Raw genomic sequence first — 18,118 nt, 5'->3', positions numbered from 1 at the left:
AAACAAAGAAATTCGTAGGATTTTATAATCTTAAATTCTACACATCTGATACCATGCTGTTCACATACCTTGCACATGCCTCTTGGTCCAGTGGTGAATTTTGGTCTGGGGTCTCCTCATTCATCATTGGGTTCTTTCCTTATCTTCAGGCAGGCCACAAATTCCTTCTTATCTCTCCAGTTATTGCTCCTTGCTAATAGAAGCAACTTTATCTTCCAATTTGCAATGGCCTCAATTTCATTTACATAAATAAGTACAGGTTGTAAATTTAGTTCAGCTTTCTCTACTTGTGGCCTAAGGCTTCAGCAGCTTCAGCTGCCCATGTGAAGCCATTACTCATGCAAAGCAAAATCACCCAGTCAAAAGTTACAAGAGTCCAAAAGGAATTCAATTAACTAAATTTAATTCACAACAATGAGCAGCTGAAGGTAAAGGGGGTTTCTATCCTTTTGTAGGTGACATGATGTTGACTTTCTCCATTCTGTGTGAAATAACCATGGTTTTATCACAAGCCTAAGCCTTAATTACATTCAGCACCTTCTGCTGACTCAAGAAGCAAAGACTTCCTTGGGCTGCTCACCAAGAGAGTAGAAGACCTTCTCTCTTGCTGGACAAGGTGTGTTAGGTGTGTGGAAGGCCAGGATAGTCATGGGCTGGTCCTAGCCATCACTCTAGTGAATTTGGGGTCCACACTCACATAAAGGTTAGAGGCCAGACTATCAATGAGGGTGTAAGTGGAGTAGTGCTGATTTACCGTGCCTTGGGAGCTGGACCTTTATTTGGTTTCAAGGTTAAAGCAGTTTGCTCAGCATTTGAGCTTTGCCACTGGGCATTAAGCAAAGTAACCAACATCTGGCAAGTGAGGCTCAGCTTCTCTCTCCTGACCTTCCCAAGGGAAGAATTGTCCGTCTGATGTGTAGTATTTTCATAGTGTGCTTTATGTTTGAGTGTTTTAATCCAGAAGCTTCAAATTGTTGTGGAATGTTCTTAATATAGCAACTGTATGCGTGCAGATAATTAAATTGATGAGAGCATCCAGGAGGACCAATATGCTTCAACTCCAAGCTCTTTAGGGAAGGGAGTATCTAATATTGCTGTATGTTTGGAGAAGCTGTCAGTGGAGTCAGCTCTCCTGACTGCATCCCTAGGTATAAGTACGGATAAAGAAAATGAATGCATAAAAGCCTGTGCACCTATTATGTTTCTGAAGGCATTCTCGTTCCCCAGTTTCAGCACATGGGGATGTAGATCTCATTAAGATTAGTTTCTCTGCACTCACAAATGGTGTGTAGGATAAAACAGGAAGATCCTATTTGATGCAGCAGACCTAGCACTGCTATTGATTTTATTTACTTTTATTGACATCAGACTTGCTAAAATCTGGACTAGCTTCTCACAGTTCATAAGATGGTCATGTAGGTTTTGCATGGAGGTTTTCTTAATCAATGATTTTAATGTGTTTAGCAAATGTGCCACAAAAATAAGCATTCACTTCACTTAAATATTTTCAGCAATGAAGAAGTGACCAAGTCATTATGGAAATAAACATCCTCACTCAGGATTGGTGTTTAAAAAGCAAACACAGTGTAAGAATGCAGCTAAGCTAGCGTGTCATGCAAAATTCTTTTTCCTTTTCCACATCAGCAACAGGAGATCAAGAGCATTTCCAAGCACCAATTTCTGTAGACTGGATAGAGATGGAGATTTCTACAGCTGATTTGAAACTGGATGAACTAGAGCGCTTCGGAGGTTTACAGTTGAAAAGATAAATGGATTGTGTGAGCTGTCCAATTTCATTATGTGCCCCAGCCAAACTCTTTCTTTAATGTTTGATAGAATTATGATCAAATATTTCAAGATAAAAATGCTGACCTCTGTAGGAATTGTTGTTGACCTTGTCAAGGTAGCTTTAATGCTTAAAAAGAATACCAACAAGCTCTCAGTGATAGAAAACTTCAACAGATGCTACCAAATCAAAATATATAGAGAGAAAGCAGCTGGTTATTCACACTGGCCTAGCTCTTTCTTATCAAACCATGCTGTCAGCTGAGTGTGAAATGGATTCCTGCCACAGAAAGTTGGCTTTGGAGCTTGCTTCATGTTCAGGGTTTGATTTGCCACATGTGATACAGTCAGATGGTTTGAAATACAATTGACTTTCTCGCAGCAGTTGACTACCCTTTTTCAAGATTATACAGGTCTGCAGAACCTGAAAGGCACATGAAAACCCAAAATACTTTAAGCCAAACATTTACAATAGAGATTATCTGCATAAATTTGCCATGTTGGAAGCACTTTCTTAAGCTAAGCCATATAACTTTCAACCCAGCATGCTGCAAAGAAGACTGTATCTGAGACTTTTTCTCTTTGCATTAAGACAAGGGTTTGAACCAAAGCCCTGTACAAAAACTTCTTAACTCCACAGCATGTGCAATTTGCATCTTGAGCTGCTTCAGTTTGTATTAATTTAGCACCAGTCTCCGGTTGGAGAGCTCCATCTAATCTGGTCTCTGTCACTGCTGCATTTTACGTGCAAAGGAAGGTGAAAAAACCTCTGCAGACTCCAGTTCTGTGATAAAAGAATGAGATACGAGTCTCGCTAATATCTTTGCTTGCTTAAATTGATTACAGATAGTGGTAATGAAATTGAGAATTCACCCAATGTCTCTGTTAGGATCTCTGTTGCAGGACCAACTTCCTAAATATTTTTGTGTGGCAAAATGAGATTTTTTTACTCTTTGCAAGGACAAGGGAAAGAAGAAGAGTTGCCTGGTTACACAGGCTCCTTCCAGGCCACTCGAAGATATCAGGGTGAAGCAGCATGCTAAAAGAACAGCTACACAGAGCAGAAAACTGGTAAACCCAGTAACAAAGTCAGCTGTGTTATGCCAAAGTAACTCAGAAGATCATCATATCCCTGCTTCACAGCAAGTCTAGAGCAGCATTCCTTCCCCTCACCTAAAACAAATCAGACAAAAGAGACAACAGATTGAGTTTCTCTTGTATTTGGGGAGTCCACGACTAGGGGCTGAACCCAAACTAGAACATAGGTCTGATGCTTGGCCAGGTTGCAGTGTCCTTCACCATGGGACCAAACCTAGGGGAGGGGACAAAGACTTGTGCTGTGGCTGTTGAATTAAGACATCATTGTGTGGGGCTGGCTGGCCACAGCTGCAGCTAGATGTCAGGCAGAAAAGATGGCACATACCATGCACATCTCAGCTGTGTCTTGCAATCTGTGCAAAATGTTACTACAAAACCTGCTACCACATGGGTTATTTCTTCTGGTTTAGCAATATATGAAATCTGTGTTTGTTTCATAGAATCCCAGACTGGTTTGGGTTGGAAGGGACCTTAAAGCTCATCCAGTTCCAACCCCTGCCACAGGCAGGGACACCTTCCACTAGAGCAGGTTGCGCCAAGCCCCTGTGTCAAACCCGGCCTTGAATGCTGCCAAGGACAGGGCAGCCACAGCTTCTCTGGGCACCCTGTGCCAGCTCCTCACTACCCTCATAGTAAAGAACTACCTAAAAACCTAATCTAAATCTCTCTTCCTTCAGTTTAAAGCTATTCACCCTTGTCCTATCATTACATTTCCTTGCAGAAAGTCCCCCTCCAGCTTTCTTGTAGGCCCCTTTAGATACAAATCAGGTTTACCTGATTTGACTGTTGACAGCCAATTTGGGTCCATGCTTTCTCTGCCTTGGTTTATAGGGGAGGAGAATCAACGGCTCAGTGCTAACTGAAGAAACAAGTCAGTATTTGCTCAAGGGCTCGTAGACTGCTGTGACTACCTGTCTAAACCCTTCTCCTGGAATAAGGTGTACAGATTCAAAATGACATTTGGAAGTAGTTCTTGTCCCAGGCTACCCCCCAAATGGTGCTCAGGCATTGTCTGGGTGAACATTAGCTCCCACAGGCTAGCCCATTTTGCAAGTGGTGCTGCAGTCTGAAGACCACTCAAGTCTATGGCATGGCCCTCTTCAGGTTGCTAGTACTGGTAAAGCCAGTGCTTCTAAACCATGAGATCCAAGCATGAAATATGCCCAGACCCAGTTATCTGGAGACTAGGTGAATTTGGAGATGCTTAAGTGACTGTGACCTTGAGAACACTGTTTTGCTTTGAAGCACAGATGCTTATGACATAAGTCTTCTGCTTATCTGAAACTTATGCTCTCCAACTAAGGTAAAGTCCTCCTGCATGTGAGTATATTCCTTCTGCTCTGCCAATCTATTGTGCATATTCTTCTCATTTATGCCTTTTTTGTACCAGTCTTTCTGAGTCTGCAGCTCATATCTTTGCCTTAAATTCCCTGAAAGCCGAAAGAAAATCTCAGCCAAAACTGTCAAATTTGGGATGTATTTTCATTAACCTGCATCCATCCATGGAATGCAGCTCCTGAGAATACTATAAAACCTCCCATGGAGTTCAGAGTAGTCTCCTGAAAACACAGTGTTTGCTAGAGTAAGCACAGAGCAAAGTAAGCAGCCAGCCAGGATTGTCTTCAGGATCGTCTTGTAAAGGACAAAAGAGATTTGATGTTGTATTAGGTTTTGGGAGAAGCCCAAAGAAAGATGATATAGGAAGAATCTGCTTCCTCCAACCACCCAAAAACAAACCTAGGAAGTTTAAATAAAGAATAATAAAAGTTGTGTGCACAAATTGACCCAGGGCAACTTTTTAACTTGCTTCAGTGATGTTTTCATGGCTGATTAGATGAGCCAGCAGTGACCTTGGCACTGCTACAGAAGCAATTTTTACATCAGTCAGCATAAGGAATTCCACACTTCCCAACAAATCCCTCCTAAGAAGATGCCTGCTTGCCCTTGCGGTCTTGGTTTGCTTCTGCAGTTGGACACATCTTCTCACTTGGTTCATGCTCCTGGCCACTACTCAGTTGGAACTGACTCAAGGGTGCCTGCATAGGGGGTTACCCTCCACCATCTCCTTTGCTGCCCAGAAACATTATCCAATGGGAACATCAGGATTTTGACCATTTGCGTTTGATTCTCAGGCCTCTGGAAATCCTGGGCAAAAAGAGCTGCTTGTGCAGGCACACATCAGTGCTCTGGCATATGGGAGATACACTGGGGGACAGTGGACTTGACACAGGTGCTCCATGAAGGTGATGTGCATCTAACCAGCACATCCAGACTGCACAGCACAGAGATGCAGACTCATGGGGGATCCCAGGGAGAAATATCTTACAGTGTGCTGCTCCTGCTGGCACCCCAAGTAGCCAGGGCAGACCCGTACATCAGTCTGAATGCCAGGCACGGTACCCTCTTCCCAACCCTGCAGAAGACAGTGATGTGGATCCACACAGGATGTAGTGCCCTGAGCAGCCACCAAATCTCCTTGTGCTTCAGGTCTATGGATTTAAAAACACATGTACACAAAGCAAGGGCCAGCCACAGGACTCAGCTCATCCTTCTTCCATCCTCAGTGCATCAGCTGGGTCTGTGTGCTGTATGTGGAGACTAGCTGCTCCCAGCTGAGACAGAGAAGGGATGGAGCAGGCAGATGGAGAAAGGAGGAAAGAGGGAAGCTTGGGAAGCACTGAGGCTTTTGTCATGCAGAAAGCTCAAATCATGGAGCAGTGAAAAGGGGCAGATTTCCCATTCCAGCACCAGTAGTACCTGGCTGCTCCCTTTGGATGTAGTCACCTGAAAATTCTGTTGGAGTTGCAGGACGATACAGAAGACATCAGAGAGGACTGGGGTCACTGGGCATCGATGCAGACCCCATCTAAACAGGGGAAGCATGCAGCTGCCTCTGCATCAGGCAAGAAGGGGAGGAGGGATGTTACAGACCCAAAAACGTCTTTTTTCCTCCCACCAACTGTTTCTCATTTTGGCTTTGACATGAATCTGCCATGCAGATGTGGCTGGCTCCTGCTCTCTGCTTTCTCCGAGTACAAAAATGTTTACGCAGATTCACATTGCTAATATGTAGGGGAATTAGAGAGTGTCGGCAATGGCTTCTGACTTAAGATGCAGAGTGTCAGGTATAAGCTGAACACAGAGATGCAGCTATCTCTGAATATTTCTAAGGCAACTTGTCAGTGGGGTGTTTCTAATCCTTTCACCAAGCAGACTTCTCAAACTTGGGAGGTTTTTGTGTCTTTGTCTCTCTAACCCTAATAAATCTTAATTCCCACAACCTGTGGGTGTTGACTTCCCAAGAAGAACGTCCATGGCGCTCTGTCACCTTCCTGAGGAGACTGCTGGAGGCAAGTTCTCTCATTTTCCTATGTAAATGAAGGAAGGAGACTTTTAGAGCCAACCACTGACTCTAGGAGAGAAGTTCTGTGCGTGCCAATATGAGCAGCGCTCCCACTGCCAGTCCCAGCACTGACGGGTTCTGCTGTTTCGTGATAAAAACTAAGGCTTTCCTTCCTCACACATGATTTCAGGGAATAATGTTCCACCCAGTGACATCCCAGCCTGCTTTAATTATGTGCACTCCATATATTGACACAGTAATGTGGCATGGTGGATCTGAGGAATGGTGGATCTATCCTGTAAGGGGAGTTGCAATCTCTAGACCCCACGTCTTCAGCCTGAGCGGTTTGGGACAATGTTATTGTGTTGTATTTGGATGAGACAACAGCTGGAAGGGTCATTAGAGGTAACAGTTGGACTTGATCTTAAAGATCTGGTCCAATCTCATTGATTCTATGACTCTATTGCTGTGGTGCAACTGGATTTTTCTTTTCTCCAAAGTGCTTACAAAGGGTTAAACAACAGGATGGCAGAGCTGTTGGCAGAGCCAATTTGACAAGAAGAGAACTGCAAGTGAGTGACAGTTCAATGGTCCCTGGATGAGAGATTTCCATGTTTCAGGCATGAGGAAGCAGGGGTGGGAGGGAGTTACAGTCAGTAACTATCATGGGGTAACGTACTGTCTAATGCATATGGGTGTAAGTGTGTGCTGGCCTCCAGCTGCTGGCCACTGGATAACCAGTGCCTGGAGGAACAGAGTGGGAACACAAAGAGTCTGTATGGGCATCTCTGTGGCTGATTTTAGCAGATGATCTAATTCAGCAGGGGGGACCTGGAGTTTGCTTCATTAGCAAATGATAACAGTAGTTGGAGAGGAAGAATTGTGTGCAAATCACTGGTTTGCACTTTTATTTCCTCCTGATTACACTGCTCAAGGCTAGAGATGGGTGAGAGGAAGAAGCATTGTTCTCTGAAGTACAATGCTGAGCACTAGGCAGGAATTACTCTCTATTCATGCAAACAGTTCCTTTTTCTATCTCACCTTTCCTGCTGATGGACTGGCCGAACTGCACACATCCCACATCTTATATTTCAACTCAAGCCACCAGAGTGATGGTTTTCAAGCATCCAAGTTTTGAATGCATAGCAAAATTGGACCAAGTCAGTAAGACTTGAGAGTCTGTTTTGAACTGGACACGCTTCATGGTCTGCAGAAACCAAGCCTGCTTGGGAACTCACCGGACAGCATCTGCTGTGTCTGTGCTCATAAATAAACCAGTTCAGGGCTCCCTGGCTGGGCTGGAAGCCACATGGCACAGCCTGGCTTGTGTTCCTAGGGGTTAACTTCCTCTCCCCCCAAACCGGGCTACCATCCTTGGGACTGTGTCTGATCTGGGCTATGCCCTGGTGGCTTCGGCTTGAGGGTACCAATCCTGCACCAGCACATGCTCACAGTTAAATTAAACTGAAAGAAGGGAGATTTAGATTAGATCTTAGGAAGAAATTCTTCCCTGTAAGGGTGCTGAGGCACTGACACAGGGTGCCCAGAGAAGCTGTGGCTGCCCCATCCCTGGCAGTGTTCAAGGCCAGATTGGACACAGGGGCTTGGAGCAACCTGCTCTATTGGAAGGTGTCTCTCCCTGTGGCAGGGGGTTGGAGCTGGATGACCTTTAAGGTCCCTTCCAACCCAAACCAGTATGTGATTCTATGAAATACCAGTGATTTGAGTCCTGGAGCCTGACTACAGCAGGGTTATAGCACAAAATCAGTGCAGGCTGAGCACCAGTACTGCAAACAGTCTTTAGTATTGTAGCACTTGGCATAGCAGTGTCTCATCTCTGTCTTTTCATGATGCATCCCACTGTAAGTCCCTCCAGCAAGGAGACAGTAGATGGCAGCAGTCTTTTTAATCTAGTGAAAAAAGACGTTTCTAAGTGTGAGCTGGTTACCTGGTTCCCACAGTTCAGCACATCTCTGTGCTGGATGGATTCGGGTGGTGCAGATCTGTCCATATGCTGAAACTATGCATTTCCCAGAAACCTTCTGCCATGGAGAATTAGGGAAAAGCTATGAAATGGGGGAGGAGGAATGGGTAGGCTTGTTTGACAGTTAATAAAACAATAAAATATACTTTGTGTGTGCCTGTGTTTCTAGGGACATGCCAGCAGCTGCTAATACTATGTCATCTGGTTTTTATTCATGGCACTGCTGGACTGTGGATAGATAATCTCTCTCCATAACTCACTCATTTCTAAGTTTAATGGGAAGCTGTCACTGAGAAACATGCTTCTGTGCCAAAAGTGGGCAGCCTGTCTTTCCACTGGGGAAATATGTGACTCCAGACTTCCTCAGGCTGCTCAAATCCCAGTAACATTGTCTTTTAATTAGGTTGAATATTTAATAGTGGAATGCTTGTGTTTCTGATCAATTTTCCACAATGACTGGTAGATGATCTTCTGAAGCTATGCAGAAAGCCTTGCACTCCTCTGATTTTGCTTATTGAGATCTGAAGGTGTTTACTCTCCAGGCACTAAACCAGCTGAGGTGCCCATGGCTCACTGAAGTGAGTTCCCAGTTGATCCTGTGATGGCACTTGGGCTACCTGGTTTGTAGCCCCCAAGTAGCCCTTCATTGGATGGCAGCACTGCCCTTTCATGACTCGAGTCAGGTTGGGTATTTACAGTGCTGATCCTCAGCTGAACCATTCACCATGCCCTCCTAGAGAGAAATACCTACTTGCAGGACTGTATTTGGGGTGGATTTAGGATGACGTTAGCTGCCTCTAGAAGCTTATGATAGAACCATAGAATGGTTTGAGTTGGTAGGGACTTTTAAAGCTCATATAGTCCAACTCCCCTGCATTGAACAGGGACATAGAATAGAATCATAGAATAGTTAGGGTTGGAAAGGACCTTAAGATCATCAAGTTCCAACCCCACTGCTATGGGCAGGGACACCTCACACTAAACCGCATCACCCAAGGCTTCTTCCAACCTGGTCTTGAACACTGCCAGGGATGGAGCATTCACAGCCTCCCTGGGCAACCCATTCCAGTGCTTCACCACCCTAACAGGAAAGAATTTCCTCATTATATTCAATCTAAACTTCCCTGTTTAAGTTTTAACCTGTTACCCCTTGTCCTATCACTACAGTCCCTAATGAAGAGTCCCTCTCCAGCATCCCTATAGGCCCCCTTCAGATACTGGAAGGCTGCTCTGAGGTCTCCACGCAGCCTTCTCTTCTCCAGGCTGAACAGCCCAAACTTTCTCAGCCTGTCTTCATACAGGAGGTGCTCCAGTCCCCTGATCATCCTCGTGGCCTCCTCTGGACTTGTTCCAACAGTTCCATGTCCTTTTTATGTTGAGGACACCAGAACTGCACACAATACTCCAAGTGAGGTCTCACAAGAGCAGAGTAGAGGGGCAGGATCACCTCCTTCGACCTGCTGGTCACGCTCCTTTTGATGCAGCCCAGGATACGGTTGGCTTTCTGGGCTGTGAGCGCACACTGAGGCCGGCCCATGTTTATTTTCTCATCGACCAACACCCCCAAGTCCTTCTCCACAGGGCTGCTCTGAATCTCTTCTCTGCACAACCTGGAGCTGTGCCTGGGATTGCTCCCACCCAGGTGCAGGACCTTGCACTTGGCATGGTTAAACTTCATGAGGTTGGCATCAGCCCACCTCACAAGCGTGTCAAGGTCCCTCTGGATGGCATTCCTTCCCTCCAGGGTATCAACGGAACCACACAGCTTGGTGTCATCGGCAAACTTGCTGAGGGCGCACTCAATCCCACTGTCCATGTCAGCGATGAAGATGTTGAATAAGACCGGTCCCAACACCAATCCCTGAGGGACACCACTCGTTACTGGTCTCCAGCTGGACATTGAGCCAATGACCACAACTCTTTGTGAGCGGCCATCCAGCCAGTTCTTTATCCACCGAGTGCTCCATCCATCAAATTGATGTCTCTCCAATTTAGAGACAAGGATGTCATGTGGGACAGTGTCAAATGCTTTACACAAGTCCAGGTAGATGACATCAACTGCTCTACCCCATCCATCAGTTCTGTAGCCCCATCATAGAAGGCCACCAAATTGGTCAGGCAGGATTTCCCCTTAGTGAAGCCACGCTGGCTGTCACCAAGCACCATGTAGATTTTCATGTTCCTTAGCATGCCATCCAGGAGAATCTGCCCCAAGATTTTGCCAGGCACAGAGGTGAGACTGACTGGTCTGTAACTCCCCCAGTCATCCATTTTCCCCTTCTTGAAAATGGGGGTTATATTTCCCTTTTTCCCGTCATCAGGAACTTCACCTGACTGCCATGATTTCCCAAATATGATGGCCAGTGGCTTCGCAACTACATTCACCAGCTCCTTCAGGACCCGCGGATGGATCTCATCAGGACCCATGGACTTGTGCACGTTCAGATATTTAAGATGGTCTTGAACCAGATCCTCTCCTACAGTGGGCGCAAGGTCTTCATTCTCACAGTCCCTGCGTCTGCCTTCCAAGACTTGGGTGGTGTGGTCAGAGCCTTTGCCAGTGAAGACTGAGGCAAAGAAGTCATTCAGAACCTCAGCCTTCTCCAAATCCTGTGTAGCTTCCTGAAGGGGCCTACGTTCTCCCTAGTCTGTTTTTTATTTGCTATGTACCTGTAGAATCCCTTCCTGTTATCCTTAACAGCCCTAGCCAAGTTTAATTCTAATTGGGCTTTAGCTTTCCTAACATGGTCCCTAGCTTCCCGGACAACATCCCTGTACTCTTCCCAGACCACCTGTCCTTGCTTCCATTTTTTATAAGCCTCTTTTTGCATTTGAATTTTCCTCAGCAGCTCCTTATCCATCAATCTTCAATTCAGTTAGGTTGCTCAGAGTCCTGTCCAGCCTGGCCTTGAATGCTTCCACCAGTGAGGCATCTACCACCTCTCAAGAAAACCTGTTCCAGTGTTTCATGACTTTCATCATACGTGATTTCTTTCTTATATCTATTTTGAACATTAACTCCTGTCCTATTGCTACAGGCCCTATTAAAACGTCTGTCCTCATCTATCTTATAAGCCCCCTTTAGGTACTAAAAGGCTGTAATAAGGTCTCCCCAGAGCCTTCTCTTCCCCGGGCTAAACAACCACAGTTCTCTCAGTCTTTCCTCTTAGCAGTCGTGCTCCAGCCTCTGATCATTTTATGGCCTTGTCTAGACCCACTCCAAAAGTCCACGTCTGTCTTGTACTGGGATCCCCAGAGCCGGACACAGGACTCCACGTTGCATGATAAGAGAGCAGAGTAGAGTGAAAGAGTCACCTCCCTCGACCTGCTGGCCACTCTTCTTGTGATGCAGCCCCAGAGTCCACTGGCCTTTAGAACTGGGAGGGCGCATTGCCAGCTCTTGTCCAGCTTATCATCCACCAGCACCCCCAAGTTCTTCTCCATAAGGCTGGTCTCAATCCCTTCACCCTCCCAGCCTGTATTGACACCAGGGGTTGTCCCAGTCCAGCTGCAGGACCTTGCACTTGGCCTTGTTGAACCTCATGATGTTCACATGGCATCAGTTCTCAAGCTTGTCCAGATCCATCTTAATGGTATCCCATCCCTCAGGTGTGCCAACCACACCACACAGCTTGGAGTCCAGCTTTCTCCAGAGTACAAGAGATTCTTCTCCTCAGAATCCCTCTTCCTCCTGCTCCCATCCTATGGCAAATACATGATATAACATATCAGTATGATCATTAAACTTGTGTGACAATGACCACGGCTGGTGTTAGGAGACATCAAAATGGGGTTTGCATGTTACCTTGTGTAGCAACAGCTTGCTCTGCATCACCTGCATCTCACCTTCTCCTTTTCCTCTCTGTAGTACTGGGGAGGTCTCCCAGGAGCAGATCTCAGCCTGCTCCCCCCATGGGTCTATGTTAGAGGGCTCATGCATTTGAGAGCTCATCCAATAAATACATGGAAGATCTGTGATACTCAGAGGGTGTTGACGTTGAATCGGTATCACTCCTCCCTCATGCAGCCTTCATCTCCTCTTCCCTACTTGCTGTTAGTGTTTGCTGTGCTCTGGCATTATTCAGGGAAGTTGCCTTCATATATAATTAGGAACAGACACCCATATAGGGTGCACCCATTTGGAGTGTCTCTGAAGAGATGAGCACAGCACAAGGAATAGAGACTCATCCCCTGTGGTTAATCTGTCGGTGCTGAATGCTCCTTAAAATAGAGCCAAAGAGATAAAGACAGAGCTTGGGCACTGCATGCATTCAAGTTTTCTTGGTGTGGTTCTCTCTAGCACAGCCTGTGACTGTAGCTAGGGTATGGGGTTCTTTGAGCAATGGGGGAATGCAGGAAGACAGCACTGGGAGTATCATCCAGCTGTGATCCCATACGTGCCTTCTTGCACTGCCTTTGGTGCCTTTTCATAAGTTTTCCTGGTGTGAGTTCAAGTCAGATCCACTAGTGATTCTCAGCTCTTTCCCTGCCACATCCCAGCACCACTAATAAAGCTCTTCCTTTCCTCTAAGTCATTATTTGAACAAACTCAAGTTGTTTAGGAGAGGAGGGAGAGGATGAATTCACTGCTTCAAGTCTGCAGGAGCTGGGGTTGCAGAAGAGCCCTGACCATGTGCTTGCTATGGTCCTCACTTCTGAGGCAGAAGTACTTTGCATTGTGTAGCATTTCAAACAAGACTCTCAAACATGGCCCAGGGCACAGTGAAGGGTGTCCGGGTCATTCTGACAATAAGGAAGTAGCCCTAATAAGTCCATATCTGCTCTTCTGCCTCTCCAAGAGGCAAAGGAGAAATCTTAGAGTGTCCCCAAGTCAGGTTTGACTTCACAGAAGAGCTGCACGCTTCACAGATGACCAGGAATCCACTGGATGATGCACTGATTTCATCATGGCTGGCAGGTGGATCTGCTGACCCACTATTGAGGAACGACATTTTTATGGGAAGTGTCATGTTTGCAAGTCCAAAGAGGGGTCTCAGCAGCTGCCCAGGCAGCACTCAGTGCACCGCAGTCCAGCTCTGAAGCACTGAGGACACAGTTCAGTTTCTGGTTTGAATGACACTTGTTATTCCTGATTATCCCTGTGGCTGTGGAATTCACAGCTATCTTGCTGACCACTTATATTGGATGTAGAAGATCCTGGGCCCACTTTCTATTGATTTCCCTGCTCTCAGAGAGCAGACCCCATCTTCTTCAATGTGTCTGTGGTGGAAGTTTTATTAATGCAAAATGAATATCCCTCTGGAAAAGGAAGTCCAGGAATTAATAATGAATTAAAACAACTTGCCACAGGCATTGCTAATGAGCTCTTTGTCTGTGTGGCTCACATGAAAGGAGGTCATTGCTCAGCCGTTCCCATCCCAAACAGCAAGCAGATTAACTGTTAACAGCGAACACACGGTCTCCCGAGACAAGGAGGACTGGCTGCAGCTCAGTTTGTGCCTGGCAGGGTTTTCCTGCCCTCATCCCTGCTCTGCAGGCCTGTTTTGAGGAGTCTTCGCTACCTGGAGAAGACACCTTCTTCCTCTCCCTTCTGAGACTCAGGTTGCCCATCTGTGTTGTGAGGACACAGGAAATGAAAGGACAGTGACCTTGCAGAGCTTAAGAGAAGAGCAGAAAGTAATCTTGGAGGGGACTAGTGGGGCCTGACTTCACTGCTGGTGGGCTCTGGTCCAGTAACTACCCTGGCACTGCTCCAGTGCTGTATTGTTCTTTTCCCTTATCTTGCAAGGCAAAGAGTTATCCTGCCTTATCTGCTGCTTTGGAGGAAGCACCATGGGAGGGCCAGTGGGGAAATGCAGTGGAGATCGTGCCCCTGCCAAGCCCCATGGGCAGGAACAGGTTGTGCTGGAAGAGGAGCAGCCACCACTGGCCAGTGGAGAAGGGAAAGCCATCACCATGCTGAACATCAGCAACCAGGTTTCACTCAGCAGAAATAAGTGAGGAAGTTGGCTGAATCATAGAATCATAGAACCATAGAATGGTTTGGGTTGGAAAGAACATTAAGATCACTCAAGTTCCAACCCCTCTGCCATGGGCAGGGCCACCTCACCCTAGACCATGTCACCTAAGGCTCTGTCCAACCTGACCTTGAACACTGCCGGGGATAGAGCATTCACAAACAAGGCTGGCTGATGGCTCGCTTCCTTGCTTGGCAGCACCATTTCTCATTTCTCAAGTAACTGAGTCACCCCAGGGCACCCCATTGGTGAAGAGCAATGTCTTTGGAGTCTCCAAAGAGACTGGTGTAGCTGGTGTGGTCTTTGCTTGGGTCCCTGGAGGGACTCAAGGAGACCAAGGACATGACCGTGGCCCCATGCCTGGTCTACTCAGCTCCAAGCACACTACATGAGCTATTTCAGAAGCCCTTGAAAGGCACTGCAGCAGGCAGTATAGACATAGCAGAGACACCAATGGTTGCGCCTGAGAAGTCTGATTAGGGAATTAAAATGAAGCTAGTTGCATCCCACCTATTTGTTATCCACCAAGCTGTTCCTCCTACACAGCAACTTATTTCCTCCTTGGAGGCTGCTTTAAGATAGGGCTGCATTTAGGCACAGCTATTGCTTCTTTCTCTCCTGGTGTGACCTAGAAACCATCCTTGCATTGGGTACATAAAGAAGCAGTCTGGATAGTGCTGGCAATTGAACTAGGACATTGTTGGGATCTCTGACCCCAGGTGTGCCAGTGCTGCTGGGGCATCATGGTCTGCATCTACCTGGATCTTTTGTACTCCTGTTTCCTACCAGTGACGGTCAGGACAAGAGATTTGTGGCCAAGACTTCAGTAGTCAAGAAGGAAACACAGGGACTCAGCAGAGCTGATGGAAATTCATAGAGGAAGGAGGAAACATTAGACTTAAAGTCAAATAAGATTTTGCAGAAAAGGTAGTAATGCACTGCCTCCATATGGAGTGAATAGTTTCCCTGAGCTTGTAAGAGTTTTCACTCTCTTACAAACAGTATTTTGTGTGTTACTTTCCTCCTTTCCAAGTGCCTAAATTTGAGGATATAACCTTATCTCTAAATGACAAGCAATACTGAATGGGAAACTATTTTGTTCTGTCATTTACTTCTCATCTGGTCCTGTCACATCCTATCTTTTGGCACTATGTATTTTCTTAGTGTTATGAGCATGTATCTGCACTGCGTGTGTGAGAGTGGGTGTCTGAAATGTGTTTGCAGAGGTCCTTGATAAAAAGCTTTAACAACTAAAATTATCAGAGAGGCATGAAGGAGCTGGTCATGGTAGGCCTGAGCACTGGCAGGCGGTAGCTCATCTGTCTGCAGAAACATTAAGCAGGTTTTTAGTATTTCCTAGGAGGGAAACTACTGCTCATTTTGAGGAGTTAATGTTGCTTGTAGCTTCAGGTTGAACACCAGCAGGAACATAAAAGCAATAACAGTGGGGTACCTTCAAAGATAGTGTTTCCCACCAGAAGCACAGCACAGTTCTATCTGAGTTCTCCTCATTAATCACTTCCTTTCATTCTTGTTTTCCAGCCAAAGCTTTTGGCCAAGGAGTTGCTTGATTTGGTGGCATCTCATTTCAACCTGAAGGAGAAGGAGTACTTTGGAATTGCATTCACAGATGAAACGTAAGTGCAAGAAATTAAAGACCCAATAATGGGATCATTGGGGAAATATGGATCATGGGAAATCTTGGTGTTTTTGTCCTACGCAAAATGACCAGTGTAGATCTGCATCCTAAACCAAGGTCTAGGGAGTCTGTCCTGTACCACCTCTTCTTCAGAAGGCTGGAAGCCTCTCATAGCAAGTTAAGCATGGCCGGAGGTGTACAGAGACGGTACCAATCCCTTCCTAATCCAGTGTTCAAAGAGCTGGTGTCATGTGGCATTGATGAAATGTTAGCTTAAGCTCTCATGGGCTTAAGATCCACTCACTATACAAAATCATTACCAGCCCGGCAGAACTGTTCGATTAAAGTGTTAGCCAGTTTATTCACTGAAGCAGCCTTAAAAGTAATGCTAGATTATTTCAAGGGAAGAACAAAACCCAGAACCAACCTCATAGAATTGCTCTGTTATTTCTGATGTTTTAGATCTCGGATTAAAGTTTCTTTTAAAAGGGAAAGAAGAAAGTGTGGGAAAGGAAGGGATTGCCAAATTGATGCAAATGACATGCATTTTTAAACATAAAATATCCATGTGGGAAGGATCTGACCTTACCAGGAATCCCACAACAGCCTTATTGCTGAGCTGAACTCAAGGATGGGACCCTGACACTGCAGTCACCCCAGGCAATGTTGGTTGTTCACCTTGTGCCCCAGCTCCCAGAGTTCTAGTGTTATCATAAAACTTGAGGTTTTGTATTGAGGCAGGCCATTTCTACCCCCTCTTTAAAAGGCAAGTATAAAATTAGCGCTGAAGAAACATTGAAAGGCTGCCAAATGCCATGATTAGTCCTAGACTGTGACCTCTCGGTGCTTTTTTTCCAGCTGCCTGGTTTTTCTCTGTAGTTAGACTGTCCTGGGCATACGGACTATGTCTTGTTTGCATACCCACCGTACTCCACCTTGGTTTGCAATAAGGTGTTTTTGATATATTAATCAGAAAGAGGCTTCCTGCACCTACATTGCTTTAAAAAAAAAACCAAGATTTAAAAGCCAATGCTGTGTTCCCAGAAAAGCTGAGTCATCAATATTGCTGTCATGAGCCTGCTCCATTCTCCCACTGGAATAATGATCCAGGCAATCAGAGGCTGTTGGATAACTGCACAAACATATCCACATTCATCTCATCAGTGATTGCCCCTCAAAGCCAGCTCCTTTGGCAAGTGCCTGACTTGGGCAGCTAAGGGCATCTCAGGACACAGCTCCCAGGATGAAGAAGCTCTTGCCATCAGGCACCAGCAGAAGCAGGGCCCAAAACAGAGGAGATCGCAGAATCTATCCCATCTCACTGACATGAGCAGCTGAGCCCTGTAGGGGATCTCCAACCCAACACAGGGCTGGTCCTTACAAGAGGAACAGCAGGAGGCAGTGGCAATTGATAAAAGCAGAAGGAGGAAATGGTTCCTCACCAAAGTGTTATTTCTGATTGGAGAGAGTCAAGTTACTCAGTGGGTGCTGTCTGGGGGGTGCAGGAGAACCATGCAGGGAAGCTAAAGCAGGCTAAGAGATGAAAATGTTGCCTTAACAGTCCTAACAGCATGGGTTCAAAACAAGAAACACATGTCAGACTGCAACTAGAGAGCAGCTGAGCCAGCCCCAGCTCTCAGCTCTGCTAAGCGGGCACAGGGCTCCCCTGGGAGTGCAAGGGAAGCTAATGAGGAGGTGTCAGCAATTAGAGAGAGCCCACCCTCCCCTGGGATTCCAGGTTTATAATGGAGCAACATGAGCAAAGATCTGGGTTAGTGATAGGAGGAAGCACGGGAAGCTGACACGGGCTGTCAAGGCTCTGCTCAGAGATGTGCATCAGATGCAGAGGGGTGCACACTGTCACAAAGGGTGAGGTGATGGCATCCACTCACTTGCTCACCTTCTTGCCCTGCAGTCAAGGTGTAGGAGGCTGCATTTTAGGAGATGCTGAGTCAGCACAGATGAAAGATTTGGGGATGGCCTCATTAAATCTAGTAAATGCAACCCAGAAACATGCCACTAAGTCCTAGCAGATACAAAGCTTGGTCTGCAGCCCTTCTGCCATCCCATAGTGAGTCTGACTTTTGCACTGAGGCTCCTTCAGTGCAGTGAAAATATCGACAAAAATATGTCCTCTTCAATTATAAAAAGCTTTGAATAGAGTTGGCACAAACAGTGATTGTTTTATTTGACTGAACACAGCCAAAAACATATACTGGGGGGGGGGGGGGGGGAGTGTGTGGACTTGGAAATGGGTGTCCCATGTCACTGTCAGAAAATCAAATGGGCTG

General features: G+C 46.2%; 1 protein-coding gene across 6 annotated transcripts in view; it reads left to right on the top strand.

Moving 5' to 3' along the window:
• The window catches only part of FRMD4A (FERM domain containing 4A), a 380,907-nt gene that overhangs the window by 265,299 nt on the left and 97,490 nt on the right, over positions 1–18,118 (top strand). For all 6 annotated transcript variants that reach the window (XM_062631904.1, XM_062631905.1, XM_062631903.1 and 3 more), the window contains one exon: positions 15,731–15,825. In XM_062631904.1, coding sequence (XP_062487888.1) covers positions 15,731–15,825 — 95 coding nt within the window. The remainder of the gene's footprint in view (positions 1–15,730; positions 15,826–18,118) is intronic.

Source organism: Pezoporus occidentalis, unplaced genomic scaffold (genome assembly GCF_034315485.1).
Source record: "Pezoporus occidentalis ecotype Australia unplaced genomic scaffold, CSIRO_AGI_Poc_V1 ctg38, whole genome shotgun sequence".
Taxonomy (NCBI): domain Eukaryota; kingdom Metazoa; phylum Chordata; class Aves; order Psittaciformes; family Psittacidae; genus Pezoporus; species Pezoporus occidentalis.
Note: the sequence above shows the minus strand (reverse complement) of the source record. Positions and strands in the feature narration are given on the sequence as shown.